The sequence below is a fragment of the Nipponia nippon genome, unplaced genomic scaffold (genome assembly GCF_047370975.1).
Source record: "Nipponia nippon isolate SJK-2023a ecotype South Korea unplaced genomic scaffold, ASM4737097v1 scaffold_3, whole genome shotgun sequence".
In the NCBI taxonomy this organism is placed as follows: domain Eukaryota; kingdom Metazoa; phylum Chordata; class Aves; order Pelecaniformes; family Threskiornithidae; genus Nipponia; species Nipponia nippon.
In genome coordinates, this window is record NW_028262347.1 from 75,834,109 (window position 1) to 75,852,614 (window position 18,506).

Genomic DNA, 18,506 nt, shown 5'->3' on the forward strand with positions numbered 1-18,506 from the left:
AAAGAAAACACTGAAGGACAAGTTGCCAAGGTTTTAACCTGAGACCTAACAACGAAGCACAAGTTGCCAAGGTTTTAACCTGAGACCTAACAGCAGCCACAGACATTTGTTTAATCTTTCAGGTGCTCATTAGTGTCAAGCCCCTGTGGCAGTCTCCATACTGTCTCCCTATACTGTAGCGGGCTGAAGGTAGAGTTATATACCATCCTAATGAGCCGCAAGGAGGCTGATGTGCGTCATTGGCTTCTGTTTCAATCTTGGCAATCTAAGTGTAAAAGCCTTGCAACAGCTTCTGATTCTGCTGACATTTAATTAGCCGGTGTCATTTTGATGCCATAGCCTGTCTCATCAGGATGATAACTACAAAACAACATGTGGAGCATAAAAGTTCTATGAGAAGTTTCAGGTCTGGCAGCCAAGGATACGAGTCCCCTGACAGTCACAGTTCCTGGGACTGGTCCCCATTAGCCCTTTGTTTTGGCACTGCTATCAGCAAGAGCTTCTCTGTTAAGGAGAGAGAAACAAACAAAAAAAAAAAACCAAAACAAAAATGCAAACCTCAGCAAAGCCTTGCAAAAAACCTTTGGCTCAAAAAATTCTACCTGTCCTGCAGAAAGGGAGCACCCTTATTACACAAACTCACAGCTATTCATCCTGAAAGACGGGTTTATCCTAAAGGACAGATTTGATCATCTTCTGGCCTCAAAAGGTAGTCCTGTTTATTTAAGTATGTACAGTATTTTTCTCCATTTGCCATCAGGTGCTTGGGAAGACAATCTCCAACACCACTTGCCAACTGCTACTTGCTCACATCAGCTGCAAAATTTGAAAATGGTCATTGCTACACAAAACGTGACTGATCTTTATTTTCACTCAATATAACCAGTGATTCTGGTATAGTACACCCATTTACGCCAGACAAGTTCAGACCTTCTTGTATTCTGGTCTTTTTTCCAGAATCCTATTCTCATACACTAAAGACACCACTTTTTTAGAGTGTACCAGTCAGACATGTACAAAAATTCAAATGAACCAAGCAATTTTGTTCACAGAACAGAATCAACTCAAAATCCTTGTCAGTAGAACCTAGGCACAACCTCATGTTTTATAAAGACAGACACTTATGGGACTAATGGGCCACAGCTCCATTTTTCAGCAAAGCATCTACCTGAGGCAGAGGATAGGCAGAAAGAGGTCAGCAAGCTTAAAAATTCACTGAAGAAGTGTGGTCCCCAGATCTCAGCTCTTCTACAGGATCCTTGCTGGAGCTGAAAGTTGCTTCCAAACTGGATGAGGATAAGCCTATCTTTTAGAGCAAAATGCTTTGGGAACTCACAGCTCCCACAAGGACAGGGAGACCTCTTTTAGGCAAATGTTACGGGCCAGTAACAGTAATACCACAGTCAAGGGTGAGGGTATTCTTGCAAGACTTTTCCACTTGGCTTCTGCTCATTTCTTTTCCATGGTACAACCATGATGTTATTGTTTCAGCCAGTTAAAGCCCACTGCAGACTACTGGGGGTTGTAACTGGTTCCTCCTGTTCCCCATCCTAAATAGCCTTCCAGGTGTTTCTTTGCTCTGTCTTATAGAAGGTGCTTGTCAATACACAGTATTAAGTAATTAATTTCTGCCTCCTTCACCAACATTTCTTTTTAAACAGTCAAATTTCACCCCAAATTTACCCCCGACCACAGTCATACTTACTTCACGCAGAATACTGTTTTGTCTGCCTGGGACAACCCAGACAGTTCAGAAAGCTTTGGATACTCATACTAAAGGAAAAGTTACATGCAGTGATCCTGTCTCACATTTAGAGGCACACATTCACAGTGTTACTTCTTGTGTTCCCCATACGTTAAACCATGGAAAATCTGCTCCCATCATTTTAAGCAAGGCCTTGCCATGGAATTCTTTGTCCTGACTTGAATTATATGCGGGTCAGGACAAATGGATGGGTACGAGAATTCACATTTACTTTATAGTATGTTTTAATAAACATATTCTATTTTATGCATACACACACAAACACTAGGGAAAAGGAGGACCAAGGTCTAAGTTTATCTGTCTAAACGTTAAAATACAGCTAAGTGAAGGAAAGCCAGCAGCTGCTCCAAGCTACACCACCAAAAATAACTACCCACAAAAAACTTCAGCCTCATAATACCTCCCTTACACACATGCACACACTTGTATCTGTTATCTTATGAAAGCTCTTCTTGCCTTAACAATCCATAATACTAGCAGCACAGGAAAGTTTATCTGAAAAATACATGTTAGCATGATCTCTTTAAAAGACTCTTGGAGTACTAATGTGCTCAGTGATTATGCACTTCTCAACTGTACTAGCCAATAAATGCCAATGTCCTCATTAGCAAAGTAACTGGGATCGAGTGAGCATAGGAGGAAACCCAATGTAGCAGTTAAAGCAAAGCACTGGGGATCAAGCAAGCTGTATTTGCTTCCCATGACAGCTAATGACTTGCTCTTTACACCTGCTTCTGGCTTGGTGTCTTTACCTGTAACACCAGGTGATACCACCTATTTTAAGAGAGGGGGACACAAATTAATGAAAGCTTTTAACTGTTCCAAAATCCTATAAAAAGGAAGACTAATTCTTTAAATATTTCTGAAACGACTATTATTATTGTCATTTATTTGTTCCGCTGTAGTATATAAGAGTCCCAGAACCATGCGGTTCTAGGCACAGCATTGATGTGGAAAATGAAGCTGGTCCCAGCCCTTGGTGTACTCAAACCCGACGAAAGATACAGAATGAAATGCTAAACAGAAACCCACAGAAAGAAAGGCTTTGTGCTTCTTAGAATTTTACATATTTGGATAGCTAAATTTTTTAAAACTGATTTTAGTTTCTCCTTAATGAATGCATCATATCCAAGTCTCATTAGCAAACCAGTCCTATTTCGAATGTCAAAAATAGTAACTTCAAAAATAGTGTGCAGTGCACCACTACTCCCAACCTATAAATCCATGCCATCAATTACCATTTTAGTTGCCTAGTTAGCAAATATTCTTCATGTGTGTACACTAATATGCAATATACTGCATGAAGTAAACATGCAATAAGACGTTCATTTGATAAAGCTTGCCAAGTTTGATAAATAAATCTTGATTCTGCTATTAATATATTTAACATATTAACAAATATATAAGGCTGAATGACTTATTTTGCTCAGTCCATTTAAAATTAGCACAAGAGAGGAAGGAGTATGACTTACTCATGATGTCCAGTTGCTACAGTGTGCTTAGTAGTACCTGCAGCAAGAACCTTACAATTCACAGCAAATCCTGCCTCTTTTCCCTTGGTTTATTTTAAGAATTTATCAATGGAAGAACACCTCCAACTGTGTTAGTATATCAGAAGATAGCCTGGTTCAAGCTCGTGTCCATTTACGCTGTATACCTGCATTGATATCAAGCAGTGTTAATTTCTTCTAACCTTATGGGGTGGAGGAAATGACTTTTCATTAAGCCTTGGTGCCACCAGGAAATTATATAAATATAAGTAGTTTTGGTACTCCACTGGGATTTAAATAAATTTTTAGCTTAACCTCATAAAAACCTCTTCTATTTACTTGGAGGTTACAAAGATATTGTGGAATTCCAAGACCTATGCTCCCTCTCCAGCAAGGCATTTAAGCATATGCTTAAAATTGAGCATTTGAGTAAATATTTTGCTTGTCTGAGAGCCTCAGAACACGCATCATGAAAGGGGTGATATGCTAGATCAGTACCTCTATACTCCTGCAACAGCTTTGGGAACCAGATGGAGGAAGTCACAAGGCATTGAAAATTTGAATATTTTGTTACAGTATTACAATTTGCTTCCCACTCCTTCACATCCTTCTAGATCAAGGACATGTCTACACAGCTCTACAGGCAGATGAAAGTGCATTCTTCCCATGCTGCAACCTGACTAGAAACTACGTAGTTATTTCACGTTCTTCGGAACCTCATCAATAAAGCCCCTGCTGAAAGATACAGCGTATTAGCTTGGGATTCGTGCCTGATTTAGACAGTTTGCATCTAGCTGAAAAACACAGAGAAACACTCCAAAGTATTTTCTGTTAACAGAAGCACATATATACATGCATTCAAACTACAGGAGCCTGCGGTTATAACCAGTGCCTTATCTTACTTCATAGTAAATGTAAAGGGGTCATGAAGCTCACAGAAATACTACTAACTCCAAGAAAGCTTTTTTTAGTTTACAGACTACTGAAATGCTTTGTTATAAGTAACAGGTAGCAAGCTCAAGCAGTCACCTGAAAAGCCAGAGGATTTCTTTAGCCTTTTATGATTTCTTTTTTTTTGGGTAGCTATTTAAAAACTTGATTCTCCTACACCAATGCTTCTGCACACAAGAGGTGAGTAAGTATTAAACTTTTTTGTGCTACTATGTCAAAAATCTCTACAGAGACATCACATCAAGATGAAGTCTCTTTGCGGACAGCCTTACTAACTTTGCAAAACAAAGTGTAGCCTGCTTTAACAGGATCTTTTAAAAGGACAGCAATAAAAATACCACACCAATTTCTTTTGACAAAGGCTGGAAAAGAAGAGGTGTAAGAACTGATGGAATAACACATCACTGGCATTCACCCGAGACTACAGTAAGAAATTAGCAATGTCAAGTTCAAGGCTTGGCTCTGAGCATGACATTTGAACAAGACAAAGAAAACAGAATCTTCTCCATGGATTTTCAAGAGAATTGTGAATGCTCTCTATCTAGCAATAATAGGCTTATTTTTCCAGGATGTGACCTCAAGCACCAGTTTGTGTCACTCTTCCACAAGCAGCTGTAGAAGAGCTACGTCTGGAAGGAGCCCCTACCCCAAAGCCAGGCTGCAGAGTGGGGGTGCAGCTCAGGGTAGTTCCTCATGAATAAGCCAGTTCTGCTTTCCCTCCGTGGCGCTCCCTTCTCCTCTCTGCTCATAATACGTCGAATGGGAAAAGTGAGGAGCAGCAGCGTCCAGACAGCCTGGAGTCAGTGCAGGGGAAGCAGCACAGCTATGCCACGTGGCAGGCTGGAGGAGGATGAAGAAATAGGAAAGAAAAGAGGGGACAGAGAAACACGTGGAAGAGACGTGATAACTGTCATGACATGGCATATTTAACCGTCAGCCTCTTACCGTCACGTCCCAGGCTGCTGCGCCCACACACACCTCTGTCTGTCTGTCTGTCTGTGTGTGTGTGATGTACATGTGCGCACATGTACTTGCATACATGTGCCTGCATAGGCATTTGGGGTAGGGGTTGCAAGGCTGTAAAGGAGATTTAGTAACAGAAATCTCAGCCTTGCTTGTGACATATTTATAACTTTCTATGCACTGTGGGTCAAACATTTACAAGAATGCCTTTTGCTTCTGGTAAAATCAACCACAGGAAGGGCAAGGAAGGATGTAGTGGTGGCAAAATGCAGAACCCACCATTGCCCTGAAGAGTGCAACGACAAAAACTGAAAGTCTGAGCTCCCCAAAATAAACTGTCTGTGTTTGAGGGCTGTAACAGCAAAAAGAGGAACTCTTAGTGTTTATTCTGCTATTACAGAGGGACCAAAAAAGCTGTAACTAGAGCAAGTGGTCACAAGCAAGTGTCAGGAAAGTGACTGAAGAGCCACACTGGTTGTCAGAAAATAAGTCAGATGAACTGTGAAACTGTAAGGAGTACAGCAAAGAAATATTATGTAAATCAGGTCAGCTAAGCCAAGTCGAAGGCCCAGCCACCAAAAAGCCTCTTCAACATAGCAAAGCATAAGAGGGTGTTTGGAGAGTGGAGCCAGCAAAGGAACCCAGCAACAATGGCCTTACTGAGGAGGGACCATGCGTGTATCCTGCCCATCCCAGGGTGAGCAAAAGGGCACACATGGAAAGACTCTGGGGTCAAAGATCAGCAGTCCTGTGCCAAGAATTGTAGCTTTTCATTAGTGGAGGAGAGAGAAAGGACACAGATTGCCTGCCCTTCCATTGTTTTGTTTTGATATGGGGCTTGACATGGGTGCAAAGCTATTGTAAGCAGACACATGTACTGTGTCACAGAAATGCAAGGAGAGGAAAACAGTCTTTTTTTTTTTTTTTTTTGTAAAAAAGATGGATATTTTTACAGCATACAGAGCCAATCATGCCATTTAATTCTACAGAACAGGAAGGAGCTCAGTAAATTGCTGTAAAAATATCCAGCCTTATGCAACCATAATGCCAACTACAGATCAGGCATTTGGAATAGCTGTGGAGTGGCATCATGCACCTCCCCAGCACCCTGAATGTGTATCTAGGGACAGAGCTTAATCTACACCTCAGCTAGCTAGTGCACCCTTGGTAGTGACTTCTTTTGTAAAATAACCCCAGCAGTCACTTCATATATAGTTTTAGGCATATATTCTACTCCCCAAAACTTACCTTCTGTTGTCACAAACTCTGTTAAGTCACTTAACACAAACTGTAGGCAGAAGACATAAAATACCAACATTTTGATTTGGCAGGCATTTAAATTTTCATTATAAGCATTCATACAAGGAGTAAATAGTCATACAAAGTAAGGACCTACAGATGTTTTCTAAAAATTCTATCATCTTCGATGGGTATATTATGTACAGTCCTACATACAGCACAAGAGTAGAACGCAGTCAACCACAATAACATAATAACAAGACTTACTTATTTAAATGTGCTGCAAGCACACGAGCATAACTCAGTAGCTGGTTTTGTATTCCTTGCTTGAAAGAAACATTGCGTAATACTACTGTAACTGTAGATTGCTTTTTTTTCTTTTTCCATTGAGTATTAAATTCCTAACAACACTTAATAAGCATATGTAGAACACTCCCTATCCCCATCTGTTTATTGCTTCTTACTTAGTAAAAACATTTTTAAAAAATTTGGCCCTTACATGAAATACCAAATGCTATCATTTATGATACAGTCAAGAAGTGTGTGGTCTTTACTTTTCTAATTTAAAAAATCTTTTCAATACTCTTAATATAATTGAAAGATAAACTATTTTTGATACTAACTGCTCTGAAGAATTAATATCCCATTAAATAAAAACCTTCAGTGTACATTCTGTCTTTACCAGTAGAGAAGCAAAAATGATCTGAAAAAGCCTGAGGGCACTACAACATAATCTGAAAGGAGAAAACAGTAAGGCCCAATTATTCTTATTGGCTAGCTAATATATCTAAAATAATAGGGATCTTCTCAATTCAAGTTCACTTGGTATCACAACCGAAGCTAATATTTAAAATACACCAATAATGATAATGTGATTTATGATTTGATTGATATAAATGAGCTGATAATGTTAAAAGAAAAGAAAGCTAAGTGGACATTAACTGCTTTGCTATACATCATTATTTCACACAAATAGAGCCTACCAAATCCCGTAGAGTGTCTGCTCACACAGTGAGACTGCTTACTTGTCCTGCTCTCAGCAACTTTCCAGATAAAGTCATGTTGTACACAAGCATGAGCCAGAAATCACATGAAAGGAAAACTCCCCTTTTTGATCAGACGGGTTTTGTGTGGAGTTTAACCACGTAACTCTTTTCTGGAAGCAGTCACACAAGACATAAGATATACCTGATGTGCCAAAATATAGATATTATGGCCAACATCTTTTGGGGAGATGCCATCATCTCCATTCTCCTCCTCATGGTCACATTCGAGGCCTTGGTTATATGCATTCTTCATCACATCCACCTGTAATACAAACCCAACCAAGGAAAGATGAAATAACTGTCATTCTCAGGCAAAAAGCAACAAACACTGTGTTTGAACACGCACGCTTTGTTCAGCTCAAGCCTGGATGGGTGCCCTGCAGTCCTGCAAGAAAAGCGAGCAGTCTGAGAAACACTTTCTGAATAAAGACAAGCTTCAAGTATTTATGAAGCCCCAAACCGCTACATTTCTCATCAGCAAAACTTCTGCAACCACGAGAAAGGAACAGGGATGCTGAGCCTTTCTGAACAGGTATTTTCACAAATGCTTTTAAAGACAGATCTACAGATACGACAGGTAGAGTCTGGCGGCACCTAAGAGTGCAGCCATGATCTCTCTCTGGCTAGAGCTGGCTGCAAGGTCACTCAGCATTCTCCACAGAGTTTAACAGAAAAAAACCCACTAAACGAAAAAGAAGAGAAAGATACAGATATGGGCAGGGTGCTGGGGTAATTCCAAAATACTCAAAACCCTCTTACAGGACCTCTTACATGGGGGGGAAACCCTACATTCCCCATGCAGGGCCTGATCCTGCAGTTGTACCCTTAGGGACGGCCTCATCATGCTGACATGGCGATGACTCCCCAAAACCAGCAGGCCACTGGGCTCTGCCCAAGTGCAGGGGCTGATGCCCACAGATCTCCCCCCAAAACAGGTTTTTCAGTCACTGCTGTTACATGGTCAATTGGATTGGAAACAATTTCTCCAGACTTACAATCTATTTAAAATTCCTGGAGACCTACACAAGTATCACGGTTGTTCCAAAATACAGCAACAACTGCTTGTAACTGTCTGTTTGCTCATGAGACATATATATATATAACATACAACATACATACATATAATACATACATAATATATCTACACACATACTTCTGTTAGCACTGTTTCACAAACTGTACAAGCTTAATTTCCCAGCCCCTGACAAAGTGTACTTGAAGACAGTCTACCAGAGTATGATAATTTAGTTAGGAAACAATTACAGAAAAGTGCTTGGAACGGATAAAAATAATGAAGTCGTAAAGACTGAAATCATGCATGCTTGATCCTTTTAAAGTACTTTTTGTGAATTAGTACTATCCTGATACATTGTGTCACTATATGCTGCCAACACTTTTCAGCTTAGATGCAGAAGATTTTAAAAATGTTTTAATGACAGATATTTTTTCAGCCAAAGGATTTATGAATATTCAGAAGTTTTCTCACCAGTTCCCTTGGTCTCATGTTGAAAAGGATTCTTTCCGCATTCTCACTGTCATGCCTGCTTTCCATAATAGCCAGCAAAAGCTTGGAGGCATTGTTCTAGAGATACAAAACCAAGTTAATGCAAATTTTAAAATCTATTTCATGGATTAATGACCCTTGCATTTGTTTTAATTGAGATTACAAGGACCACTTTTTTAGCGGATAAGATTTTAAACTACTCGCATCTTTTATTTTACTGACATATTTAATAGGGTTTTTCTCCCATTTTAATGTCAGTGTGCTATAAGGCTAACTAACCCTGCACGCTATATCGGAAGAAGTATTTTAAATATTGAAAAATATTTGACTTAAATACAGAGCCTTGTTCTATACCGTGCACAAGAAACGAAATCCCATTTCTTTTTCTTATTGCCTACCTAGCAATTTTTGCCATGGTTTTCTGTTAAGACAATACTCCACAGAGGTAATTACAAAATGTATTACATGGAAGGTTTCCTCATTCAGTCAGGTTTCCTTCCCCTTTGGTTTTTATAAAGTCCGACTGGTTATTATTTGAAAGGCTATAAAATAAACTGTTTTCATACATTCCTGGAATTTTGTTTCACTACCAAATATTCCTGGGGGAGCGTATAGATATTCTTTGCTTTGTCAACTGGCTGCTTTCCTCCGAGACCTCTCCCAAGGATTAAACAGCATGAGCTTTAGCAGCAGTAACCCAGTAGTGCCTTGAACTTTTGAGACCTGTCTTACTTCCAGTTAAATCAGATGTTGTGAACTGGAGAGGAAGAATGGTTTTGGAGGTTTGACTGCTTTCTGGCAGAGTGTGGTTGCCTTGGTTCACCTGCCACAGCATCCCCTCATCATCCCCCATTACAGACCGAGCTGTGTGAATACTTGGAAGTAGACCGCAGTCCAATGATACAGGTAGGGGCCAGTAAAACTCTGAACCATCACACAACCTCATTCTCAGCTGCTTATTGCCAGATGTCAGCGATTCAAATTGAAATTTCTCACAGCAAGGGTGTGCCTCAGACAATTAGCATGGGCAATTTTGGAGGAAAAGGGCTCAGCTGCCTTAGGGACGGAGGCAAAAAGAAAGATGTTCTTTTCTGCATGTTCAAGCAACTTCTGCTTTAAGCACCCTTTATTTCTCCAAGTTTTGATAGCAGAACTGAAAATCTGGAGCACTAGAGGCCAAGATAACACAAACACACAAGTTGTAGTCCCCAGGGAAACCCAGCCAAATTTGTTCAACTCATAAGCATTTTTTAAATTACAATTTGAATACTATACTGTAGAAATGTGCTAGTTTCACAGCTAAAAGCCCACAGAGTTTCTTCTTGGGGGGCACAGAATCACAAAACCATGCAGGCTGGATCACAATATCAGGCCTTTGAGGCTCTCCTCTGGACTGATCTTTCAGCAGTCCCACCCCCTGCTCAAAGTAGGTTGCTCAGGGCTGTGTCAAGCTGAGGTTTGAACATCTCCAACTGGAAGACTGTAGGATGAGAAGTCAGCCACAGAAGGAAGGGATAGATGGAAGGAGGTTAGATTAATAGAATGAGGATTTATACATGACTGGGGAACTAGGACCTTCTGGGAGAGGAGACTGGGAGTTGAGTTGAGAAACCAGGAGAGAGGTGCCTGGGCTTGCCAACACAAGAATGAGATAAGGACAAAGAACAACAGATGAGAAGAAAAGAGCAGACCGGGACTGGCTGAAGGAGAACGGGACTCCATATGAATTTTTCCATAGCTCCCCTTTCCTTTTGCTCCAAAATCAAATCAGGACCATCCATTGGAAAGATCTAGTCAGACTCTTTACCTTGCAACCTACATTGCAGAAGTTTAACGTGCACAGTGAATGAACCCAGGTGAAGGGAAAGGATAGCATTTTGATTAAGACTCCTAACAGGGTGCAGCTCTGAAGAACTGGATGCTCCTTTTTCTGCTGCAGTTTCCCTTACAGCGGTGACCAAGTCAGTTGTGGCAGCATTGGTAGGATCTCAAACTGAGGAGGACAGAGGGCAACGAGACAGGCTGCCAGGTAGCTTGAGAAGGAAGGGGAGGAAACAGTGGAAGAAGGCACCAGTCTACTCACTCATAGGTGAGGAGGACTTTGAAGCCAATCCCCAGTGCAGACAACACTGGGGATGGAGAGAAGCCTGCTGCAGTGAGAAAAGGTAGAGGGTGGGTAGGACTTTGTGCCATCAACAGCCAACTTCTTGCTACTGACTCAGCAAAAGTAGCATGCCATAGCCTAGAATTACAGCAGGCAGGCACATCCTCCAGTTTTTTTTCTCTCTGATCACTTGCACCTGATGTTGAGATGCTCATTTGACTACTTGTTCTTCATTTTCTGCATGCTTTGAGACCCTAGGATGTGACTTCCATTCCCAGATATCAATGAGGAAAAAGAGGTCCATTACTTGGAACATACAGTATAAAGCTCTTCATAACATGTTAGTACTGTGAAATGTCAGTTCCCAGGTGCTACAAACAGGACAGCGCAAAGTACTTCTGCCCTTCATTTCTCTTTACCTGGGTTCCCATCTCATCTCCTCATAAGAATTTTTGAAAAATAAATTAATATGTCAAGCAACTAGATACAGTGGAGTAAGGTGCTATGACAAAAGCCAAAAAGACACTTGTATTAGACTCTCTCTACACTTAGACTGATAACATCTCTTCATTCTGCCACTATAAAGAGTGGCAGATATTGAGGTCATACTGTGTGCCACGGCTTAAATTCTAGTCAGTAAGGAAGGCCAGGGGGTCATACTCAAAATAACAAGAGGCAGAACAGAACATTGGCCATCTGTGCACTTAATGAACACTGTCTACCCTGCTCACTAAATGATTTGGGAGTCCAGTGGAAAATATAATCCACGAAGATGTAATTAAATACCACATCACAAACTATGTGCAAAACAAGCTAAATTAAGATGGCATGGAAAAATAGAATTCAGCATTGCCTTTGCTTTGGTTGGGGGGTATGAGTTCAACATATAATGTTCCCTGAAAACAGTGCCTGAGCTTGTGTGTATGTGTAAGTGTGTGGGCCTATATACTTCGCATTCTGTATTTTCACTGCAAAATATATCTATTTACAACTTCAGAGTTGCCTATGAACACTGACAGATTGTCGATGTTAAACATTACTTGGTCAACTCAGTGCTATATTATTTGGACGTGTTGCCACTCAAAATAAAAACCAGTGACTTCTTAATTTGGATCTGATTCTTGACATCACATCTGTCCCAGCACTGTGTCCAGTTCTGGGCTCCCCAGTATGAGAAAGATACGGACTTACTGGAATGAGTCCAGCAAAAAGCCACAAAGATGATTAAGGGAATAGAGCATTTTTCATGTAAGGAGCATCTGAGAGCTAGGACTGTTCTGCCTGGAGAAGGAGGATCTTATCAATGCGTATAAATACCTGATGGGAGGGAATGAAGAGGGAGCCAGACTCCTCTCTAGTGCCCAGTGAGAGGACAAGAGGCAACGGACACAAATTAAAACACACGTGAAATTCCATCTGAGCACAGGAAAACACTTTTTTACTGTGAGAGTGATTAAACACTGGAATAGGTTGCCAAGTCTCCATCTGTGGAGATATTCAACTGGACACAGTCCTGGGCAACCTGCTCTAGCTGACCCTGCTTGAGCAGAGAGGTTGGACAAGATGATCTCAAGATGTCCCTTCTAACCCAAATGACTCTGTGACTCTGTAAAATCAGAATAATTTCCACAGTTTGAACCTCTGGTATCATTCATCACAATTTTTGCTATTTAAGTAAGAGTAAGGCATATATAGTCTCCTATGAACAGGGCCAAACTGGTCCTTGCAGCAATGTCACTAAACTCCAGTTTTGGTTATTACATAGAAAAGATGTTCTACAAACATTTGCCAGCTTCATGATAATGGCAAATCAAAATGGCACTGGAGTTACTGTAGCTAGGTCTTTACAGGGACTGAAATTTGGACTTCAAAAGAACTGTCTGCATGTTCAAAGTTAAATGTCTGCTTAAGTGTTTTGCTTGAGGGGGGCCTGAATTACAATGGCATTCAAAAATCTAATTACAGTTATTAAAATCATGTGTAAAGCACTGTTGATTCAATGTTTCATTGTACATGATATATAGCTATATTAATTATTTTATTAGACATCCATAATGTTGCCAATGTGACACAATGCAGCTACCACAAAGTATTTGCTGCGTTTGGGGAGGAAACAGGCCATCTGCAATGCAAATACTTCATTTGGAAGGCAAGGAAAGGCAATAACCCAAGGCTCCTCCTGGACAAGTTCTACCCTACTTGGCACGCACTATAGCTGCAGAGCTCCCCTCTGCATGCAATGGCACACAGACCAGAGAAACTTATCTACAAGCCTATCCGGCTCTCCAGAGAATACAAAACAAAATTACAAGCCCTCCCACTCTACACTTTGTCCTCCCCCTCAGAGGACACTGAGGAGGGAAATAAAATACAATTTACTTTAATCTTGTTTTCAACTTTATTTGACATTACAGGTCATCTGACATATTATTCTTTTTTCACAACATCTCCTTCTCAAGTAATTTTTTAAGAGTTCCATATAAACAGAGAATGCTGGACTTCTTACATGTCTGTAGCGTTGCTATTTGTCAGTCCTGTGAGATTTTATGCCCGCAACACAGACTCTTCATGCTAGCTAGATCGTGTCTGTTTGATAGGATTTTTTAAAAAAAAAGCTGAGGGCACACTCCCAAACACAACAGTGGGTCAAAAGGCCCCTGGTAGAGGCCCTGATAAGGACTCAGAAGCTGAGCTGAATTCATTTGCAATGTTTGTTTTCAAAGGCTGCTGAGTATATTATGCTATGGTAAGATTAAGTAAATGTCAGGTTGCCTAGAGTTCTTGCATAGGTGTGTCTTCTATTATTACTCAAATTTAAATAAACAAATTTACATTTACTGTACCTTTAGCTGAAGCACCAAGTCCATACAGTATTTGCCAAGAGGGTTTATGTCATTCAAGATGAGTGCAATTATAATATCAATCCCATTAGATTCATGGGTGGCTATGCAAGTCTGCAAAACAAGAGAAGGGAGTCGGGGGGAGGGGGATGGAAGGGGGTGGGGAAAGAGGGAGACGGGATAGGTGGAGGGAGGGAGGGCAGGCGGGAGGGAGAGAATGTGCACATCAGCAAATTTCCAAAAGAAGGACCCAGAACTTGAAAGACCTTGTAACAGCAATGAACCTCCCAGCCAAAGCAGAGGAGCCTGAAAATGTGCCACAAGAGGTGCTGGGGGAGACTTGTGTAGTACAGAACTAACCCCAACACTGCCAGTAGTGAAGTACACAGATGGAAAAAAGGTGGTGCAAGCTAAAATACGCTTGCAGTGAATCACGCAGGACTTGGCACCAAGCAGTACAAGTTAGAGACAGCAGCCCACAGCAGCACTGCCAGATTCAGCTGAACACACATGCAGAGACGTAGAAGACATGCCTGAATGTAGGCGCAATCAAATCTGCACACTCAAATTCTTCATTTGCATTCGGCAACCAGAATTAATATTGCTGTTATAGCATGAACTGTTTGAAAAGATTAAGGTTTTCTACATGCATCTGGACATGTCCTGCACAGAAGGACATTTCTGGACATGGAATTCAAAACTGTAATTATGACCAACGGTACTTCCCAAATGCTTTTACAGTGGGAGTCCCAGACCTTCTAAGCCTTGTACATAAGTGTCAGTTATACAAAAGCCTATGGTATTTTTTTCTAACAGGTTTCTAGGACAATTGGATAGGAAAAGTTTTCCAGAAAGACAGAGAGAGGGGAAAAAATGAAAACAACAGTGTGGAGCATTTGCCTCTGAAATACACTGAATCAGACTTGCAGTTGGTGTAAACAAGCACAACTCAAATCCTGAGTGACTTCCCAGCTGGTAGGTCTAAGCAATCAAGTGTAACTAATCGTTCCCTTCCATTATCAGTGTTACTCAAGTAAACTTGTTGGAGAACAACTTAACTTGAAACATAGGGTTTGGTTTTTTTTCATCTCCAGTCCTGTAATTACTTTTTTTTTCAGATGTTTTTCCCATCCATTACTGAATCAAATATCACTGTTTAAAATTTAGTCCACTAGAGGATTTTTGTTTGTTTGTTTTTAAAGTACTAAGTAAAGGCTGTTGATTACAGTAATGGCAATAGAAGCACTTTGCACTTCATTTGTGCACGATAATGAAGTAGCATTAATACTGCATGTATTTCTTTAGCTATTTCCAGTATCAAGAATAGATTGCCTCTGTAATTTCGCCCACCGCAATTTTCCCATTGCTAATCCATAGTAAAAATTCTGAAATTTCATCCACTGTGACAACAATACTGGAGTTCTCTTCAGATCAAATATAGCAGCATGCAACTACATTCTTTACCTTTCTATACTGCCTCAGCACGGCACTAAAGAGACATCTACCAAAAGTCACAGCTATGTGACTTAAAGACTGCATCAAGCAAGGCACAGAAGATTAGAAGCATGATCTTTAGTCTTATCCATTTCACTACTAATATCATAATTAAAGATGCTGATAGGTTGTATAGCAGGATAGTAAGTTAAGCGTTGTGGCAGTTACGTGAATTAAGGAAAGTAAATGTTAGCAACCTATATAAACGCCAGCAAAGGCAAAATGTATGAAAATGAAGAAAATAAGATTATGTATGCAATGTACTTCCACAACTGTGACTCAAAATCCAGTCTCACAAAGTGAGGTTTAAGACATGGACCCACTGACATAAGACATTAAACTCTCTCCGAAAGGACTGGGAACCCTCCATGTAAGCAGACATACTACAGGAAGAGACTACATTGAATTATGACTTAAAAGGATTGCTCAGGCCTTATGAAAGCTTGTAACGTGTTAAGCCTAGTCATAGCAACTACAAGTGAATTTATGTTATGAAGAACACCAAAAGGTTTATGATAAGCACACAGACACCATACATTCAGGTATATTCTTCTGCATCCCAAAGTTATTTGAGCCCTACCTGATTTTCATGGCATGGACCTTGGCAATATTCAGTCAAGCTTTCCAGTGTCTGGTTCACAAGAGCCACATTCCTCTCGTTGATGTAAAGCCCCAGTAGGCCCAGTCCGCCTGTTGTGCTTCCACAGATACAGTCCAAAAACTGAAGGGTCTCACAAACAAGGTTGTAATTTGTTTTGTTGTTCTGATGTCTTAAAAAATTCTGGTGGATGGAGAAAAGGAACACCAAAAAAACCCCAACAAATCCCAAGAGAGTTAGAGTCAAGTCAAACACAGAGTCTTTTTCATTAAAATGTTAAAGGGAACAATTTACAACCATATGACCACTGTACCTTAGGTACTGAAGTAGACCACACTGTAGAAAATGTATTATGCCTTAGTGCAGCAGTTGAGAACCATTATCTGATTAAATCAGCAGAGAAAGAGGGCATAGGAAACTGAACTTTGCAAACATCTGCACTGGCCTTAAATGTCTTATATATGTTCTGCATACCTGCCCCCATCTATCACAACCCTTCTCTTGGAAGCATGTTGCCCCACGGCTGAGCAGGTATGGCGGCACATTACGACTGCTCCTTGGCGGTGTCAGTGCAGAACGGTAGCTTAGCTCAAACCACCCCCAGCACTGCTTTAAGGGAGGCTGCTGGACACAGCACGGAGGTGTATCTGCAGAAAATTCATTTTGCAAAGGTTGCTATGGGGACAGTAATTTCTACCAGAGGAACTGACAGCAGGGACACACGTAGCATCTTAAAGCCTTCAATCGTAACACCTAGGAAAAAGAGCAGTACCCGTACTTTGCCCAGAAACTTCCTGTGGTCTTCAAGCCTGTGGTAAGTGATCCACCATTTGTGCACAGAAACCGTACTAACAGGGACATTTAGACACTTCTCAATTCCATGTGCCTATGCTGCAGTCCCCAAGCAGGTCTGAGGACATAAACATGAGCTCAACCAGAGCACGCAAGTGGTTCTTGAAAAGGGTTATTTTATCCCTTGGACCAAAAGAACAACAACATTTTAGACACTCCTATTCTGTAACAGGAGCCAGGCACAGGCGTGTTTTTCTTGCCTTATGAAGTTCCAGCTCCTGTAATACTTCTTTTGGAGCTCAGCTCAAAAACACTTTACCTGGAGCTCTCGGTTGTGGTTCTCGCACAACAGCTGAAGAAATCTCAATATTGGCTGCATGATTGCAATGGCAGGGCTCATGATTGCTTCTTCTGTGGACTTCTCTTCTGCATTTGCAGCATCTGTTCCTGAGCCCATAAGATCTATTTCTGGGTCCATTTCTCTTCTATACACAGAGTAAGCCTTGGACGTTGCAGAAGATGCTTCTGTTAACTGTCCTTTCATACCCTCTTTCAGATGCAGGGTTGAATCCTTTACTGAAAAGAAGATAATTTTCCTTCATTTTTTAAACTCTTTCTCCTCATTTGATTAAACAATAACAAAACAATAATAATGAATGCAACTTTTTCTTTGTTGGTGCCTAACTTTTCGAAGACCTCTAGGCAACTTATAAAGAATATCAAAGCAACATTCATGCAGGGATAACGTGTTCCAAATAAACCACAAACCAGACTGAAACAGAACATTAAAACAAAAAGCCCTACTATTTCTCTCCCATATACAATAAACGATGAGAACAATGGAAGGACCACAGGGTGGGAAATCAGTTCCTGCACTTGCTCTTGTGAAATAGCCCCATTAGCAGCAGCCTCTACTTCTGCTTCTCTAAAAATATGGTTCTATATCTTCTACTGGTGTAAACTGGCATAGCTTCACTGATTTCATCAAAGCTAATTCCTTGTAACCAGCTTAAGAGATGGCCTATAATTAAGAGAAAAACAGGCAAAAGATGCGAATTAGCAATGATTAATATTAAAGCTTATTGATCAGTGCAGCATACTATCAGTGGTGCAGTACATGCGGTTTGAATATAATGCCTCTTTTACGTGGGTGCCTCCTTACCTCTCTTTTTGGGAACAGATATGGTTAGGTCACTATCATCATCTTTCTTTTTGCTCCCCAGATCAATAGTGTTCACTGTCACTGTCGATCGTATCTCCTGCTGAGCAGCTTTCATGTGGTCATACAGGACTTTAAAGAATTTTTCTGACTTTTTTTGCTCCTTCAGTTGCTGGTAAGTCGAATACTGCAAAAAATATATTCTTTAAATATCAATCTTCGAAGGAAAAAGAAATACAAAAATACACTATTTTTTTGTGAAACAAATGGTGAGTAATTACTTCACTTACACAGAAAAAATGTTGGCCACTGCCTGACCAGTTCTTTCACAAAGTGATATACAAGGCTGGTAAGAAAGATCGATGATAACATTTAAAAATTTGGATAAAATGGTGAACACTGCTATTTGCAATCTTTAAAATGTCACAATATTACACTTGAAGTTAAATTACTTTGTGACACTCTCCATTTCTCCAGGCATTCTAGAGTTATAATAGTCCATCTACAAATAACAGTGAAAAGTAATTCTTACTATGTAACAACAAGAAGCATGAAACATCT

At 40.5% G+C, this 18,506-nt stretch overlaps 1 protein-coding gene across 4 annotated transcripts in view; it reads right to left on the bottom strand.

The window, feature by feature from the left end:
* The window catches only part of ITPR2 (inositol 1,4,5-trisphosphate receptor type 2), a 271,134-nt gene that overhangs the window by 60,558 nt on the left and 192,070 nt on the right, over positions 1–18,506 (bottom strand). For all 4 annotated transcript variants that reach the window (XM_087765500.1, XM_087765499.1, XM_087765502.1 and 1 more), the window contains 6 exons: positions 17,949–18,132; positions 17,106–17,362; positions 15,977–16,177; positions 13,906–14,016; positions 8,941–9,036; positions 7,597–7,716 (listed from right to left, as the gene is read on the bottom strand). In XM_087765500.1, the coding sequence (XP_087621626.1) occupies positions 7,597–7,716; positions 8,941–9,036; positions 13,906–14,016; positions 15,977–16,177; positions 17,106–17,362; positions 17,949–18,132 (969 nt within the window). The remainder of the gene's footprint in view (positions 1–7,596; positions 7,717–8,940; positions 9,037–13,905; positions 14,017–15,976; positions 16,178–17,105; positions 17,363–17,948; positions 18,133–18,506) is intronic.